This window comes from Misgurnus anguillicaudatus, chromosome 11 (assembly GCF_027580225.2).
Source record: "Misgurnus anguillicaudatus chromosome 11, ASM2758022v2, whole genome shotgun sequence".
Lineage (NCBI taxonomy): Eukaryota > Metazoa > Chordata > Actinopteri > Cypriniformes > Cobitidae > Misgurnus > Misgurnus anguillicaudatus.
This window is the reverse complement of record NC_073347.2, coordinates 24,950,785-24,970,123: the sequence shown is the minus strand read 5'-3', so window position 1 is coordinate 24,970,123 and position 19,339 is coordinate 24,950,785. Positions and strand designations below refer to the sequence as shown.

At 38.3% G+C, this 19,339-nt stretch overlaps 2 protein-coding genes across 5 annotated transcripts in view; one reads left to right on the top strand and one right to left on the bottom strand.

Annotated features, from left to right (window-relative positions):
• sobpa (sine oculis binding protein homolog (Drosophila) a) overlaps positions 1–5,261 on the bottom strand; it is a 48,713-nt gene extending 43,452 nt beyond the window's left edge. For 2 of the 4 annotated variants that reach the window (XM_055169397.2, XM_055169398.2), the window contains exon 1: positions 4,572–5,260. In XM_055169397.2, coding sequence (XP_055025372.1) covers positions 4,572–4,670 — 99 coding nt within the window. In that variant the 5' untranslated portion in view covers positions 4,671–5,260. Of the gene's footprint in view, positions 1–4,571 lie in introns of all 4 variants that reach the window. The other 2 variants (XM_055169395.2, XM_055169396.2) reach the window with 2 other exon arrangements.
• A 5,830-nt stretch (positions 5,262–11,091) lies between these two features.
• The window catches only part of pdss2 (prenyl (decaprenyl) diphosphate synthase, subunit 2), a 33,152-nt gene continuing 24,904 nt past the window's right edge, over positions 11,092–19,339 (top strand). Inside the window, exons 1-2 of the mRNA XM_055169399.2 lie at positions 11,092–11,672; positions 18,658–18,792. Of these exons, the coding sequence (XP_055025374.1) occupies positions 11,446–11,672; positions 18,658–18,792 (362 nt within the window). The 5' untranslated portion in view covers positions 11,092–11,445. The remainder of the gene's footprint in view (positions 11,673–18,657; positions 18,793–19,339) is intronic.

Sequence of the window (19,339 nt, the reverse complement as noted above, 5' to 3'; positions counted from 1 at the left end):
ATGCACCGTTTTTATAAGCCATGCCAATCAACTTGAGCTCCGTGAAATTCGCAGAATTTTACACAACAATCTGCACTAAATTTAACTTCATATATAATCTTAAATTCCCCGCATTCCCCCTCTCCGAAGGCCGCCCAACAATTATACAGCCTTTGATAAAACATTTACATTTAGGGATTTCGTTTTTTTTTTTTTTTATCAAATATGACTATAAAAGTGGAAAAAACAGCAAACCATCTACAGTACCTTCTTTTTCCAAACCAAAAAATCATCAAAAATAAAGTGAGAGATACTGTATTTAATTGCGTCCCTGTAGACACCAAATCAAATATAAAGTGTTTTGGGAGAATGCTTTTTCAGAGCAGACTGAAATATCAGCAAGAAAAGTTACGAGATATGAAGCAACAAATCTCATTCGCTCTCTGCCTCCTCTCTGTTCGCCGTGATTGTGACGGCGGGGGGAATCAGACACCCTGCATGCAGTAACAAGAGTAGGTCACTGTACACCATGATAAAATTCCCTCCTCCCTTCGCCAACTTTCCTTCTGACCAACCTCTCTTTCCCTCTCTCACTCTTTTTCCCAACCCACACTTTTCCATTCCTTTTTGCTTTTTTCTCTTATCCGTCTCTCATGCTGAATATCACTTGCTTTTTCTCTCTTCCATACTCTCTCTCTCTCCCCACTGCTATGCTCTGCTTTCATTTCCATCTACCTTCCTTGATATCCGATCCTGCCTGTATTCTCAGCTTTCAGTTTTTACAGCTTAGGCTGCCTATTGCTGTATACATTCCATTCTCCTCTCTCGCTCCCTCTCTTCGTCTGGGCAATCACTGCGCAGGCTTATTTTACCATGCACATGAAAGCAGACATAGATGAAGGCAACAATGTCAGACATCTCTGCCTTTGTAACTTTCTATCCATCTCTCTTTTTTCTCAGTCTCTCTCTTTGGGGTATAATCATTCCTTGTTCTGTCTTTTTTCTTATTATTTATCTTCAGTCTCATTAATTAAAAGAGAAAAATTATGAATTGTTTTTGAATGCACCAAACCGAGGGACTCCTCAGACGCATGGTGTTTATTTGTGTGTGTGCGCGTGTGTGTGTTGGTGGAAACTTGATACCTGAGAGGGAGAAATTCATAATGCTCAGGTCTCAAGTTTCTACTGAGGCAATAAGAGAGAACTGCGCAGCAAACACAGAACACAGATTGTATTTGTGCACACACACATCAACACTTTATGTGTTACAGTACGTTGTAACACACAATGTTTGTGTTAAGCGTGTCAGGGGTTATTTACATAGGTACCAAGCATCAGACAGGAAGAGACTGTGAAAGCATAGCCACAGTATTTCAACACTTCTCCTTCGCTAAGCTCTGGTGCTGATGTTTTTAGCACACTGTGGGGAACATGAATGAAAGAAAGTTTAAATCACATAGATACCTTTAGATCATAACAAGTATTCAACCTTAATATAATTTTTACCCTGTTGTACCGACACCTGTTCACGCATGTATCTCAGACCCCTCAAACAGACCCTAGCTCTAAACCCTCCTCTTGTTACTCTACACCACGTATCAAATTTAGCTTTGATTCCACTGAACCCGATCTGTGTCTGTTGACGCAAATGTTTGGGGAAAAGTTTTGTTTTGTCTCCATGGCTTTGCTGTTTCCTGTTTTTCATGTTACATGGGTGTGATGCACGCACATTGTATGCATGTTCACACATCTGCATTGTTCGCGAATATCCGTAGGACCACCATACTTTTCGGGGAGTATGGTTCATCTGGGGTACCCCTATGGGTTTTTGCTGGATAACTAGCATTAGGGAAGCTGCATGGGATATCTGAGGCACTTATAGGGGAGATGTAGGAGTTATCTAGGATTATTGTGTTTAAGGATGTTGCAGCATTTCTGGCACCAGGGCAAATTTAAGGATAAACCATTTTTTTAAACATGTGGAACATGTGATTATGACCCTTATTTGATATGGTATGTTAAGATATCTGAATGGCCTGTACAGGGTATTTGAAAAGGGTACCTGTACTTAACAACTATCTGTCTGTACATGTACACACTACAGCCCTTTATGTAGGGGTAGTAAACACGCTCTCATCTTCACTCCTTTTTTTCTGTTCTCTCTTAATATCCAGTCTCTAAGATAAATAGGAAAATTATTTTTAATTAAAAGAGGTTTAACCTTTTAACTAAAATGCTCATATTATATAAGTGGCCTGATCTTACAAGCATTACTGTCTAAGATCAAATCCTATCTCACACTTCATATGTCACGGAACTGCTTTGAATAATACTTTTCACTATTTTCTATTTTTAAATAGACATTAAACATGCCACATTATATCACAGCCATCATAAAGTAAGCGGTCATCTCTAAATCTGTGGCTGTAAGGCTGTGATTCAGGTTAAATGAGGCAATTGTGGATAAGCAAATCTCTTGGAAGGTTTCCATGATGATTAGACATTTGAGTTGTGGGGATATCTGTGTCTGGCAGTGTGTCTTAGTCACACTTTTAAAGAGAAACTGAAAAAGGAAACAAATCCTAAAATGTATTTTAAAATATTTTTCTGTTCATGACCTCAAATATTAACTTTATACCTAAATGAAACATTTACTTGAGCAATTGCATTCATTAGGGAAATTGTTGACATCTGCCAGGTGACCTCAGACTCAATGGAGTGTTTAACCTATAATAGTTAACCTATAATAGTTTGGTGGTTTTAAATGTGATTTTTTTACGTTCCTCTCTCTGTCAGAATCAGAGCAGAGATCTGCTTCATCCCCAGAACTGTGGTTAAAATGACAAATGCATGAATTAAATGAAAACTCAAACACCTGACAAGCTAACATTCGCCATAAAGTTTTGGAGATGCATTTAATGATAAAGGTGCATGCATGCACTCTGTGCAATAGTGTTGCAGCACAGAAGGAAATCAGTAAACCTTCTTGTGCAACGATTTCTGTCATAAGCACATGTTGGCCAAATGTTCTTGTCTCCTTTGTGCAATGGCTTAATAAAAACAAGCACAAAAAATAAAAACAATAAATTAAAGATTGCAAACAAGACAAAACACATAAACATGTTTGGTCCAATCACATGCTTGCGAAATACTGTAAATGCAAATAAATATACCCTTATTAACTGAAAGGTCAGCAATGTAAAGGGCACGCTTGTTAGTTTTAAAATTCATGAATAAAACAAAAAGAAGCACAGAAGGTAAGAATCAAAGCTAACCACTCCAACAGCATCCACAACAGTTACAAATCATACACCAGACATCCTTTTATTTTAATAAGAAATAAATAATTTCCATAACACGAGTAATTCGTTAATGCAAGGGCAGCACAGAATTTCTCGAGTGAGAGCGCGTGCGTACGTGCGCGTTAGTTACGTCAAACTGTACAATCGGTTGCGTTTAAGGAGACCTGAGAGACGCGCGCGTGGATCTCCGCTACAAGTCGATCAATATCTGTCAAATTTAGAGCCCCGGCGGACCTGAGAGCCTCGCGGAGGTCCCGTCAAACCATCACAGGCGAGACAGAAAGCGAACAGCTGTCAAAGCCATTCACCAAAAACGCAAACACGTTTACCCATACATATGATTAACAAATGAATAATAATAAAACTACTATGTGTTTTATGCATGAATGTATGCTATTTTGTAGAGAAGTGAGATAAATATTTGGGGATAAATCCCGGCGTTCCCAAAAACATCACCCTGCAAAGCAGCTGATGCAAACGCTTCAGACAATACGCACTAGTAAAACCAGAAGACAAAGCGCCCGTGTGCGCCTTCAAAGGATAAAAACACACAGTTCTCCTCCAACCGCGCAATACAACGTGGCTTATAGCACGTGAATAAACGCATGTACTAAATACCCATTTAACGCTTTTTAAAAGGGCATTTGTGATAAAGAGGACAAGCTAATGCTGTAGCTATAGATGCACATCTGGAGAGCTTCCCATCACAACAGCTGGACAGCTGCACCCATCCAACCTGCTTTATAGTCTTTCAATATTGTTTCTGTGATTGTGTTGCGTGGCATGGTTGTTTAGCTGAGATACAGTAGTAACGGAGGTTGTAGTAGTAGTAACGGCACCAGTTTGACGCGATGACTGACGCACTGGATTTTCCAACAACTACTATGGAAGGAGAGGATTGCTGTCCAAATCACAAGTTGTTCGTACAGAATTTGAGTTATTTGAAAGCATTTGTGGAAAAATAATATTAGCATACAAAAAATTTGTGTTTGTAATAACAATGTAATTTATTAAAGGGACCTAATTGGAACATGTAAAGGTAGACTTCAGTGATCTATGTGAATTGAGCTTAAAAAGAAAAAGCCAGGAAAATATCCCAGACCCCCCACCCCCCAAAAAAAATCAAAGTTAGGTGATTAACCCCAAACATGCACAGAGCTTGAATGAATCGCTTCTCTATATCCCGTCCGAGGGCGGAGCGGCGGTGCGCTCAACGCATCCAAAAATGACAAGGCTTAATGGGCGCTCGAGTCCCGCGCCAGAAAGAGAGAGAGAGAGCGCACAACCTACCTTCATCTCTGCGTTAATTTCCCTCTTCACGGGGTGAGCTGGTTTTCTGCTCCTCTTGTTTTCCGGGGGTCTTCCCATCTCTTTCTCCATCTCAGCCATGTTTTCTTTAAATCTCTGTCAATATTTGGGGGGTACAACCCGGGCACTGAGTGAGGCGGGGCCGTTTTAGAGTTGCGGAGTGGCAGCGAATGGCAGGCGCGCGAGAAGCCCCGGTGAACTTGATGCTGCTGCTGCTGGTGCTGCTGTTGCGGGCTCACCGTGCCCGGTCGAGTCAGCCATCTTCTGCCTGCTATTTCGCGGCGGTCTGAGCGTGAGCTGGAGCGAGCCCTCACGGAAAGCCAACCGAGAGGTTGAGAAAAAAGAGCGAGCCAGACAGGGGGAGGGGCCTCCGTCGTAACTCTATACTGCAACGCTGATCCCGGGAAGGCTATTTCCTCCCCAATTTTCCACAGATCGGTTTTCACTCAGTACTCCACGCGTGGCGGAGGTTGTCGTCAGATAGGAGTGAATAGGTGCCGTTGTCTGATGTGTTATCGTTTAACCCCCGCGCGTTATCTGCGCTCCGCAGGGTGCGCCTAATTTTGTCTTAGGAGACCATTAATGAAAGAAACTACCATCATTTTCTATTAATTAACCAGCTTTGAAAGTGTTGCATTATCATAATGGGTGGTTTTGTTTGTGAGAGCGATTTTTACAGGTGATTAAACCCAGGTATCCGATGTGTGTGAGAGAGAAAGAGAGAGAGAAGTGTTCCTGTTATTTCAGAGCATTGTGTTGCAACACAAAGGTTGTGGGTTCGAATCCCACATATAAAGATATTGCTTAAATGCACTGTATGTCGATTTAGATAAAAAATGGTCTGCCAATTGCGTATATAAAAAATGTGAACAACACATAACATGTTGGATGAGATGTCATATATGAGTTAAATTTACATTTATGCATTTGACAGTTGCTTCAAATGTGCATTATCTATAAATTTTTATCAGTATGAGTATTCCATGGGAATTGAACCCACAAACTTTTTTTCTGCAAACCGAGCTATGCCCGCTTTCAACATTTCAGTTAAAAGCTGTTAATGATGTTTCTGAAACACACACACATTCTGGTTTCCATGTTTTGTGGGGACATTCCATAGATGTAATGGTTTTTATAGGCTACTGTATAAACCTATTCCCAAACCCTAACCCCAACCATCACAGAAAACTTTCTTGTTCCTTAGATTTTCAAAAAACAACATTCTGTTTGATTTATAAGCTTGTTTCCTCATGGGGACCTCAAAATGTCCCTATAAGGTCATAAAAATACTGCTATTCCTATCTTTGTGGGCACAATTGGTCCGTGATAATTACCAGGTACACACACACACACAGATAGTGTTGTAAAAACATCTGTCAAAAGTGTCATTGGTCGCAAGCCAGAGATGAGTGGGTCGTTCTGCTCTGTAAAGGCAGAACATGTACACTATGCATCTGCCAGATGCATATCACGTTAGGTTTCAGCATATTGTGTTGTGACAGATACGCACACTAGGTGTGTTAGATCAGTTCACCTGCAACAGACAGTTTAATCACATCATCAATCTCTTCATCAGCTTTATCGCAGATACTTTGGATAAGGTTATTTACTACATTTAAACTATATTTTTGAATTTAACAGATGCTTTTATTCAAGCGACTTTGCATATAATAGTTCATATCTTTTTTGGGAATCTTGGAATCTACTTTAAAATGATTAGAGCCATACTGTTTAACCTACAGGAGCACATGAGGGATCTGAGGTTCTGTGAGCAGAATTAAGGGACTTTGGGACTCCACCAGCGTATCCTAGATTCATTCTCAAGAATGGCACATGTTGGGCACGGTGGCACGAGAACTTCTATCTCCTCTGACTTGGACCAGAGGCTGTCGTCCTTGAAAGCATATCGACGTCCAGTCCCAGATCACTAGCAGATGCGTGGCTGCCTGAATGAGTGCATTGTTTAGCACACACAGCTCTGGCAGCCCCTGCCGAACATTAGCCCACGATAAACAGTTACATTCTAGCAGGGATACTGTTACCCCTCTTGATACCAGAGGAGGTGCTTCAGCCCGTTTCTAACAGGCCAAACTGTGTTTTCTCCAGCGTGGATTGGCTTTCACTCCGATTCGATTCCATAGCTCTTAGCATTGTGTATCAAGTGCAGAGGAATATGGTTTGTAAACACAAGTAAGGCCCTAATATGCAATGACAAATAAGATTAGAGGATGGAATTTACGTCTCTTGGGAAAAGCCTGGTGGAAAAAGTGTGGTCATGAGACAACATCATCTTTTTCAGTTCTTATTGTAATCCGTGGTTGTTTATATTTGGTGTGTATTGTGTCTGTGCATGACTGTTTATGTGTGTAGGAGTGTGTTTGTGTGTCATTTCAAAAAAGATACTTATGGGATTTCTTTGAGAGGGAAGTATTACAAAAGGACTTAAAAGTAGATGCGAAACAGCTGGATGCCGATTCCGTCACTGGTTAGTGAAAAATAAACATTCGTTTTACATTCATGAGGACAGATGATGCTTTAAAGAGCACCTATTGTCCAATTCACGTTTTTACATTTCTTTTGGTGTGTAGGTGTATATTAGTACATGTTAACGATATGCAAAAGGTACATACCCCAAAATAAACGATGACGTGAGTTATCGTCTCCAACATAAATCTCTTTTCTTGGACTGCAACAAACACACGGATTGTAGGCAACAGTTTACTTCATGGGATTGGTGATGTTGACAAGACTGACATTATCATAATTCCTCCCGCTTCGGACTCACAGCCTATAAGTTAACAACCGAATCTTTTAAACATGGTAAGGAGCGTCACGTTTCCGGCTGATGTCTGAGGTATTCAGGCCAATCACAAAGTACAGATTAGCTTTCCAAACAGGGACAGAGCTTTTCAAATCTGTGCGTTTCAGAAAGAGAGTGGAATCTGGAGCTACAAAAATTTATGGTATATGGAAAATAATGTGTTTTTTAACCATAAACCAAATACACAAAATAACGTTTTTTAGCAATAAAATAGGTGCTCTTTAAATAAAGCCGATCTCATTCTCTGCAGCATCATCTCTCACTTTCTCTAATGCTTCATGCTGTAGTCCTTTTGCAAATGCCTCCCTTTATTTAAAGACAGGAACTCACCTCATATGATCTTTACATGGGACTCAGATTGCATGCATGGTTTATGCAAAGTCAAGTTTTCCATTTAAACAACAGCTAGGTGGGGTCAACCTTTTTTAAGCTAAAAACATTGTTTTCATGATAAAAATCATATTGTTCACATCAAGAATGAACCTTGAGAATTTACATTTTAAACATGAACCCCTTTCACACAGTGCCATGAACAAATGGCAGAAATGATGCCATAAGGGGTGTGTCGTAGCGATGATGGTGCATTTGTCATTGTAACAATCATTATCATTCAGCTTTTTAACTAAGGATTTCAAATGCAGATCAGTGTTCACCAGGACGAAATGTTTGCAAACTGGAAAGAAGCAGAGATCAGGGAGCTCATTGAAGCTGAGGTCATTTGCCAGCTTAATAGAATGGTACGCGATGTGCTAGTTTTAAAAAAATGCATGCGCTTGGTTTCTCAATAGAGAAATCGCAGATAATAAGCAACTTAAGATGCCGGAAAAATATTCCACCAAATGCATAATTACAATTACATTACACATCACACCTTGATGTCCCATGTCTTTGTGATCTTTATGGGTTGCACAAATTCCAGAAAATGACTGGTAGTGTGTGGAGAGACACAAATTGTGTGGCATTTCAACTTCTAAAGTTTGGCTTTGATTAAATTACTCCATGGAGCTTAACAGACCTCTCCGTTACTGTACGTAACAATTAATTTGTTAATTAAGTGATGAAAACTGTAAAAAATGACAAGGAAAAGACTGTGAGCAAAAACTGCATAATTGCAATAAACTGCATATGAATGTGGATATCCAAGATCAGAAAGCTCCACTGCAGAAATCATGGAACAGATGGGTGGTTCTTTAGGAAGCAGAGGTGTTTGTTGACAAATGAGCAGATTGTTATGGTTTTTGTAAAACATAAAGGTTATGAGCACAATAAAGTAGAGTGAGTACTGGCCATTTCAGCAATCCTATTTCCGAGGATAAACCAAACCATTTTGTAGCAAGTGACCAGGTCACTGCTTCTGGATCAGAGTAGATGGATTCTTTGACACAGTTGCTTCAGCCTCTTAGGATATCTAAAACCTTGAGGCAGCGTGAGGTGGGTGTGGTAGTGAAATGATCTGAAGTTCTCTGTAGAGCAAATGAAAAAGGAGTGCTTTAGTATTCAGTTCAAGAATTTAAGAATAATGGTTTGAATTGACATGTTTTTGATGATAAGGTCTGTCAGTGTAACAGTACAGTGTATGCAGTGTTTTGGTTAATAACTTTTGAGCCATTTCACTGTAAAATAGGTAATCGAGAAATGTGAGATTCATGTGCCATGTGTTCTTGATTAAAGTAATGGGACCCAGTCTTAAATAAAATGTCAAATGTATTGAATTTCAAAGGAAGAGGAGAGAGCCTTAATTTTTTTTCTTTTTGTCTGTCAGTCTTACACACAAACACTTCATGCCCACATCAATGTATGAATGCTTAATCTATGTGAGGGTGTGATGTTGTTTTTTTCTTTGCATTTTTAAAGCATTTCAATACCTGTAAATCAAATATCAGTCATTTTTACAGTCATTTTACATTAGTGTTATTTTCAGGCCTGTATGTTCTTTAATTCTCACTGCTGTTCTCAGCTTGCTGTATGTATATGGGAAGGTGGTTGCCAGCTGGATCCCTGGAATGAGTATTGCCATAAGGAATTATTATATGTTTTACTCTCAGATTCGCAATGACGTGCACTGCAATAAAGAGTCAATAATACAGCACAATACACTAGTGCAACTTTTTAGCTACCCTGGGCATCAGTTTAACTGAACTAGGCATGTTTTTAGGGAATTTTTTCTCAGACCGGGCTTAAGTCTAGTCACAGACTAATATGCGGTGTTTTAACTGAGAACAGCTTGAACTGACATATCTTTACAATATATATCAATGCCATAGTTTTGTCTTATGATGCACATCAGTGATGTTTTTGTAAGGCATGTTTGTAAAAACTACTTAAATATCCTGATATAACTTACACCTAGTCCTGGCTTAATCTAAACCCTGTCTGGGAAACACCCATATATCTAATATCCTCAACATGATCTTAAAAAATATATTTAATAAACAGAATTATACAGTAATTCAGCTGAACTACAGTAAATGATCTTCTCAGCTTCAGATACAACACTCATGAAATCTAGCTTTTATCAGAATGGTAACATTGTAGCAAAACAAGATATCACACTGTGAAAGGATGAAACAAATACACAAATCTCTCAACAAAGGCTGCAGTGTCAGAGCAGATACATTGTCATTTAGTAGTAATTTTTGGCATAATTAAATAGTGACTTTATCAAAATTAAAATGTTGTCATTATTTACTCACACTCATATCGTTTAACTTCTGTTTGGTTTCTTTGTTTATTAAAGTAAAACATATGTTTTTAGAGTATTGTTTTGCCTTTTATGTTTACAGTGGGAGTGAACTGTGACCACCTCTTCTCAAGCTTCAAAAGAGTGAAAAGTATTATAAAATAACTATATGCGACTCAAACCATATATTCAAGTTTTCTAAAAGGCATAGGTTAGGGGAAAACAAATTAAATTATAATTCACCTATGTTTTGCTTTTAACACAATTTTATTTCGGGGTGAACTAACTCTTTAAGGATTCTGCTCTAGAGTGTAAATCCCTCTTGGCTTTATAACAGTTGATACATTGTGAACTCTAGATTTATTTAAGTGGACTGATCTCAATATGGGGATTATCCCAAATCCAGAATAATCACTATGCAGCATGCAATAAGACATACGCTGTTCAGATCAACTAAAAACAAAAGATTTAAACAAAATGAAAGTGATTTATGGTAAATTAATTTACAACCATTACCTATTATAATCTGAAAATGAGAAATGTTAGTATTATTTTAATAAAATACACATTTATTAATTTATTTATCAAACATTAATTAACAAACATTTATTTATTAATTTATTAATAATTATTAACTTGTGCCATCTCTGTTTAAAACACAAAATTGCAAGTCACTTTACGTTCTTATATAAACGTATTACTGATCTTTACGTGTGTCGAAGTCAAAGACATAGAACTGATATTTTTTTGCGAAATTGTGCCCTGCTCAAATTATGAATAATTATTATAAGCTTGTTGTTATTCTTGTTGTAATTATACCGTTTTAAACATCGATTTATTAGTAACATTAGCTCAGTAAAACATTAAACATTAGCTTTTTTGTTTATTTTAACCAAAAAAACTCGCATTATCACTCACAAAAATACAGTATGCGATAGGTTTCATGCATAGGTTTCATCACTGGCCTGAGAAGCCGGCTTCGGTGACGAAGGGGTTAACAGCATAGTCTTTACGACAGATCGTAAACTGATTCACAAAAATGGCGACCCGGTGAAGCTGTCAAGTTATGTCGGTTTAAAACTGTCGAAACCGAACACTGGGAACTCAATACAGACTTGTTATCTATACTAACTCACTTTAATTAACTTAATTTCATTGTCTGGTAAACGTTAATGACGTCTGTATGAAAAGAGGAGATGGTTTCTTCTGTGAGGAGGTGACATTGGGTAGGACAGACTGCTTCAACTGACACTCTGCTCTGCAAGCCTAGAACGTATCATAAATCTCTGACTAGGAATACCAATGAGTTTGGACGTGTTTAAATAACTGCTATTTTAGTTGTGTCTGTTTTTAAAATGGCTTGGAGGTCGCGTCTCTGTTTCGTTGGACAGAGGAATCTGAGTATTTTATCTAACCCGTCTCCCTCTAACTGGACTAAAGTGGTGTCTGATGCGGAGAAAATCGTGGGATATCCCACTTCATTCATGAGTTTACGATGTTTGCTCAGTGACGAGCTCAGCAACGTGGCCATACACGTAAGGAAGCTGGTTGGGACAAAACACCCCCTGCTTAACACCGCTAGGTATGTACATGTCTAATAACAACTATTTTACAACATTATTATGAATATTAATTGGATCAGGCTGACGTTGCTTGGTAATCTTACTCATTCATGTTTATGAGTCGTAACGATAGTGGAACTGATGATTGATTTTTGTTATTGACAGTCAGCAAATCAAATTTTTAACAGTAACAATATTATATCAAAGACAAAAAATACCAGGAAGAATTTACAATAAAATATAAAATAAAGTACTAGTAATAATTGATGTATCAACTTGCTAAAGGTGTTTTTGACGTCATGAGGCGCTGCGCAGACTGGTTGACGTATGACATCAAAGAAAAGAAAAAAAGTATGACATCAAAGTACCGCGAATTGTTCTGGCAATACATTGATGTCATACGCCATTCGGCATGAAGTCGAACAACCATAAGTCTGACCTAAAAATCATTAATGACGAGTATTAAAATACATAATTAATATTTAAAATAAACCCCACAAACCTTGAAGACTGTTGTTGAATTTGTAATGTCTTGGCAAGGCACATTGAAAGGTCATAGGGTGCGCATCCTGACATATTCAAGTTGGGTTGCACAATATACCGAAATGTCACTGATGTCCATAATATGGCAATATGCATATTACAATTGTTTGCAATAACTCATTAATGTAAAAAGTTTGAGCAAAGAGAAAAATGAGTGCTTGTGTGTGCTCTGATGTGTGACATTTGATGTAGTGTTTTATTTAAACAGGCCTTTACATACTTTTATAAGATTCATAATTGTTTCAAATATGATTATATGAAATAAAAATTTGCCATTTTTCACATATTTTATAAAATTTGGGGATAGAAATTTAGAAGGGATTATCCAAATTTTCTCCGTCCAGTAAGCTTTAGACTAGTTTACATTAATTTTGCAATTCTGTTTGGTGACAAAGAAAAATCACACTGCACACCTTAAAGATTTACCAAACCATGGCAGTGATTGGTTATTTCACTTTGTATTCTTAAACCTGAACTTAGTAGTCAATCGCTTGTAAGCGTCGTGTGTACTTAAAGTCCTGAGGTTAAACTAGAACGTATGCAGTGGCTGGCAATGGTTAAGGTCTCAGGTACAGGAAACCTAGAAATGGGAGAGGTATTGAGCAACCTGTAAGTTACTTAAGGGAAATTGACCCTGGAAGTACTTATGTAGTATTTAGTTAAAAGTCACCTTTAATATTATGTGTCTTCCAAGTAGCCATGGCCAATTTCATGGTGGCTCCCCCCTGTGGCTGCCATTTGCATCTCTAGACCAATAGGGATTGTACAGGAAAGAGAGAGAGCCCACTCTGTGACAGGGATAGAGGTCAGGTTCATCTCTTAATTTCTAAAAGTCTATGCCTTAAGAAGTTTTGCCTTTTTACACCCTTTTACTGCTCAAAATATCCTTTCATTCATATTATGATGACAGAAAGTTTAGGAGGACAGCAGGACTTGGTGTTTGTGTGTTTGGTTGAGAAAGAGAAGGAGAGAGAGAGAAAGATTGGGTTCGGGAACCCAATCCGGCCCATCCAGACGACAGTGCTGGTCTGGAAACAGTAGCCCAAGGGTGTAATAACCTATACACCTAAATCTGATATGACAATCCATTTGTCAGGGGAGGGGATGGGACCCTGTCTCCCTCAGCATCAGTGCAAATTCAGCCGTCTTTTAAGACGCGCTAAATATATTTATACCCACAAGGCAGACTGGCGAGCCGGGCTGTGCCATCTCACGTTCCAGTTCGGCTTTCTGTTCATTCTTAAAAAACACACCTCAGCGAATCAGAGCTCAGAGTGGGTTGTGGCACAAGCTTGCGAAGATGTCCGCAGCACTTCAGGGGAAGACCTTGACAAAAACACACTCGAGAAAACAGTTCCACACACACGTCTGTGATGTGGGGGCCACCTACTGTGTCTTAAATTTAGGGTCTCTAAATTTAAGTAAGTAACTGCCCTGCATGCACACACACTGTTTCAAACCCAAAATGATGAGGTGATGTAATGCCACATATTTTCCAGTGACAATCTGCTGTTTTGATCAATAATCGTTACCGTTTCTTTATGGTCATATTGAACAATGACATGCAACAAAAGGCACATTTATATCCACATTAACTCCCATACGCTGTAGCTAATATAAACACTCTATGCTCCAGTCTATGAAAAAATACATTGCCCTCTTCCAGATTTGTCCAATGGTCTAACTTACAAATTTTGATTCTGTGGTGGGTGTAGAAGTTTAACTATGTTCAAATGAATAAAGTGTGCAGACTGGAGAAAAGTCATGCATTGAGAAAGCAACAAAATTGCCTGTCTGTACACGTTTGCATCGACTAACAATTAAAAACAGTGCACATGCTACACTATGCAAACTGTCACATATTTTCAGCGTACTTCACTGTACACTCCTGCATGTTTGTCTGTAACGTTTCATCACTCATTCTCTCCTTCATTCCCTCTTTCCTTCATTTCTTATCACCACTCGTCTTTTTTAATGACTCTCTGCTCCTCCCTTTGCAGTAGAGTGAGTTTGTGATTTAATGATGTGTGCGCTCTGTGTGTGTGTGCGCGCGTGTGTTTGAGACGCAGTTTGTGTCTGATTGAGTGATGTTGTGTATGCGTTTTTCTGGGTGGTGCATGTGACCAGATTATTTCAGGTTGCTCTAGTCTGACCTTTGTTGTAAGTTTGTTTTGAAACTATTAATAATCAATAACATTAGGGCCATATGTAGAATGATATATTGATTTCTTAGCCAATATAAAACTATGTAAATTTGTATTCATTTTAATCAGGGCTCAACATAAAGGACTGCCCTGTATGGCCCGGGGCCAGCGTGAAAGACGCTCAGGCCAGTAAACAGTATTGTCACTAATTTTCTGCCTGTGACCGTTTGTCTGTATGTATTCTTTTGCAATGTTACCATCGAGACATATTTTAAGTGTCGCGAATGTTAACTTCTCAGCGGTGTTATGAGGTTTCTCCTACCTTATTGGTTGTTGTGGACACTGTTGTGTGTTATTATAAAATTACTAAATTTGAGTTTACATTTAAAATTGTCTCAACAAATGATGAATAATGTGTATGTATCAGCAGTAACAACATAAACACGCGGCTTTTGTGCTCATCACGTAACTTCCGGTAAACTCTGCGATGAATAGATGGGTGATTCTCACGATAACTTGGTTTTAAAAATGTCAAGCATGAAAATGTAAAAATTGCTTACATTTTCTTTTTTTCCCACCAGACATTGAAAAACAAAGTCTGGAGTAAATGGGAACATTAATTTAAAAACTTTTACTTATCATTTAACACTTTTTGTAACATAATTAAAAAAATTAGTCCTAAAAAATCTCATTACCGCAACAGTCAGAAAACATCAACACTGACATATTTTCAAAATGACATGACAAACCTGAAAGAACATAATTTGGAGATTCTGCACATGCATTTAAAATCAAAGTATTATGCTTCTATTAATTAAATTAACATTTAATAAGCATCTGTTGCGGTAATGATAGTCAAAATGTCGTGTAAGCATTCTGACAAGACAATATTTCAAATTAACTGTAAAAAAATGATCTTACCTGGTAGCCATCTTGAAGTAACTGGTCCATGTGCTTGGTCACTCAAAATCAAACTTTATTAAAATTCTGTATGTGTGCTTAAACTGTTCTCAAAAAGTGTTGCGGAGGATGAGAACATCAGGCATGGACACATCATTTTCCTAATTTTTCTTCATTATTATTATACATGAATATTCAGTAAATATTTTTTCTGTCATTTAAAGTAGTCTAGCAAAACATCCATTTATTTATTTTTCTTAATATTTTGGTGTTAATTTGATTAAATTACAACATAATGCATGTTCAAACACAGCCGGACACATTGCGGTAATGAGAATTTCAGCAGAAAATGAGATAAAATTTATGTTGAAATCACACATTGTGCAAGGTAGAACACAGTATTGTGTTAATTCTGATGCTTTTTAATGTTACTATATTACACATTTTAAAGCTAAAATCATTAGTGCCGTGGTGTTTCAATGGTTTCGTGAGAATCACCCAGATAACAACAAAGTCCTTTTAAAGTAGTTTATTTATATTACAAGCAAAATAAACAACACCTAGATTACATAGTAACCCAAAACATTTGTTATTTTCGAGGTATTAGTTTAAGAGTTTCAGCAACTAGTCAGACCATTAAACAAACAGAAACCGGAAGTTCGGACCAGACACTTATTGTGTCACTGCATGTGCGCCAGATGAAACGGTCTATGAATTATATTTGACTTTTGAAATATTTTTTTGGTGGGGCCAGTGAAATTTTTGGCAGGGCAAGTGAAATCCTGAACCACTGGCCCGATAGGGCCAGTATAAAATTATTTGCGTTGAGCCCTGTTAATGCAGCTTTTTATCTGACAATAAAGTTTACTGAAGGTCATTTAGATGGGTTTTGTCCCTTTCTTGTCCTGTGGCTTGTATCAGAAAAGTTAATTTGAAAAAGTAATTTAAGACATTTCCAAACAAATACATTAATAAAAAGAGAAATATTACACTTTGAAAAGATAAAATTATCAAGAATATTTTGCTTTAATGGTCCACAGCTAGTGGAGAGGTGGATGAAGATAACCACTGCATGTTCTCTAAGATGTGACTTGATGTATATGAGAGCTGGTTGATTCGTTTTGCTGTTATCTGTCACTTTCCTTTACTTCCAGCTTTCACTTTCATGTATTCCTTCGTCTTTATTTAAAAAATCACAAGTCTCCTTTCTGTTCTTTCATTCTGTCATGATATATCCTGCCGCCCCTCTCTCTTTCTCCATCTCTTTTTCTCTCCGCTGTTTGGTAGTGGGCGTGTCTGGGTGTCATCTCATCTCGATTACCACGGTCGTGATTCATGACAAGCGACTCTCTGCCTGGCGACGGGATTACAGCCTCCGTCGTCACGGGAACCGCATTGTGCCTCATTGCCCGGCAACTAAAGGCGATTGTAGTGCAGGTCCCTGGTACCAATGTGATGTCCTAAGCTCTATGTGATTATGTTTTTGACAAAAGTGACATTAAGTGTGTTTTAACTGTTCTTGATCGTTTCCCCATAAACAGACAAATTAAGAAACCATTTCTTTACACAGGTGTGGGGTGAAATAAAAAGATTTAATAATAATGAAGATGAAACTAGGTTTTGTGCTGTTGTATCCCTAGAATGTAAATTATATATTGACTAATATGTTTTATATGTAGATAAAAACAGATAGTACAATAAAGTAAAGGTTTGGAGTACCAGCCGCCAACCGTCTCTCAGATGCAAATGAATCATGATGTTGAAAAAGGCAGACCAGCTCATAACAGTGATGACCTCTGCCTTCAAGACCCCTTATGACACTGTGATTAACAAGCTTGAGAGTCTGTGGGATGCAGGATCTTTTTCTCCAGGAGAGAGAGAGAGAGGGAGAGAGAGAAAGATGGGGAGATGGTAGGTGAAAAGGTTGTATTAAAACATTAAATTAGTTACTTATGAAATTTATGTATTTCATTTAAATCCAATTAGGATGTTTTGTCAAACTGTCATAGCACCCATCACAGAGCTCATTTGAGACTCACTTTGTCATCATGTGTGCATTTTGGGCAGTGTGGCTCTTAGTAGATTGATACTGCAGTTTACTCAAAGCTCCAAGAAAAGATTTTTAAATGGTTAATTGCAATTATACGCAAGATGGTTCTTCCTGAGGAAGGTGCACCATAGATTAAGATCACACAACATCAGGCTCATTATTAATATACTTCTGTATAAAGGACCATAGGCTCCTCATAGACATCTATGAAAGGAGAAAATGAACTAACATATCCTCTTTTTGACCCATGAAGAGATTTAGACACCTCTGATCCCTATGAAGTGATATATGCTCACACATCAGACCCAGATGTGTGATTTATCCAGGTGTGAGGAGACCACTTTAGATTAGGAGAGCCTTGGAAAGCTCTCAGCGTGGTTTTGTATAGGCTGCTGAATCACATTTCTCCTCTTTATTATTTCTCATTTTGAAGGGTTTGCTGAAGCAGCACAGTCATCAGTATGAGTGACTCTTGGGACACTTTAGTAAAACATGAAATATAGAAATCAAAGCTGGTATTTTTTCTTTTAATAGTTCCTTTGTAACACCACATGTTAACCATTGGACTATGCTAATATCATGTGTGAAGAACTTTGGAGTGCCATGTTATGTCAGTACCACAGTACATGATTGTGTTAATTATTTGGTACTGTGGTTCATGACAAGGACCTTGTGATAACAAAGGTTGTGTCATGAAAAATCTATTAGCCCAAGACAAGACAGTTTGTTGGATTTTGTTAGACTGTGGTAAGCCCGGAGTAAAGTTTTTTTTTTGTCTACGCGAATGTATGAGCACGGTCGAACGCACAGCACTGCAAAGTATAGTTTATTTGACTCATACATGTACACAGATGTTTAACACATGCGCATTACGACAAAATGCAATGCATCTCCTGGTCTACATACAACATTTTACAGGGTTTCAAAAACCCGGCAGTGCGCATACAGTACCCGCGCACATTTCTGATGACGCAAATTGCGTCACGCACACTATACGTGGACCCTCGTGTACATGCCATAAGTAATGGACTATACTTTGGCCTTTAGGGGCAGTTCTCTGGACAAGGTTTAGATTAATCCAGGACTAGGCCTTACTTATATAAGCACATTTAAGTAGTTTTTGCAAACATATACAAAAAACAATACTGGTGTGTATCTTGAGACAAAGCAGTGACACTGATATATGTAAAGATATGTCTTTGCAAAATCTTTTTTAATGGCAGCTCAAGGCACTTTAGTCTGGGACTAGGATAAGCCCGGTCCGGGAAATCGCCCCATAGAGTTTCAGTGGACTGGACTTCACCTCAGTGTTTCATTGTTGCGTATAAATGCTTTATGTGCTCATTTACATTCATGTGTCCTCTACAGGGGATTTGTGTTTGACAGCCGGAACAATCTTCAGATGCGAGGTCTGGTGGTGTTGCTCATGTCAAAAGCAGCCGGCCCAAGTTCCAGCACCAGTAGCCCGACACTTGACAGTATGGTCAGCGGAATCTACCCCAGGTAAAGGTCTCTCTCTTACATCTAAAATCATGAATCATCATGGATTATTCCTTTCATTGCTTGGAGTATAATCATTGGTGGCTGTATAATCAATGGTTAGCAACCAGTTTGCATGAGCTATATCTCTGCATCAGAACATCATAGAAACATTGGTAGGTGGGCTCTTTTGACTAACCAAACTTGTTGTAACATGATTCTCAATAAGAAAGGGATGATTGCAGTGGGCAAGAACATAGATTATTTTAGTGGATTACTATAGCATTTAGGTGTTAGGTTCTTTCACTGCTCATCCAAACTCAACTTTACTTCATTTGTGTGCCCTTTTTGGCTTGACCCCGTTATTGCTGCTTGCAGCTACTTTTCTCTCTGTTTCTGATTTTTGCTTCCTCATCTCTCTTTGGGTCCTGGGGCTTTAACAGCTTGTAGCTTTAGTCATTAGTAAGAAATGATTGTTACCACACACAGACCAGACATCTGGCACAGAGAAATAGAGATACTAGATAAGTGATAGAGACAATGATGTATTGTAAGGATGGAGGGAGGCCAG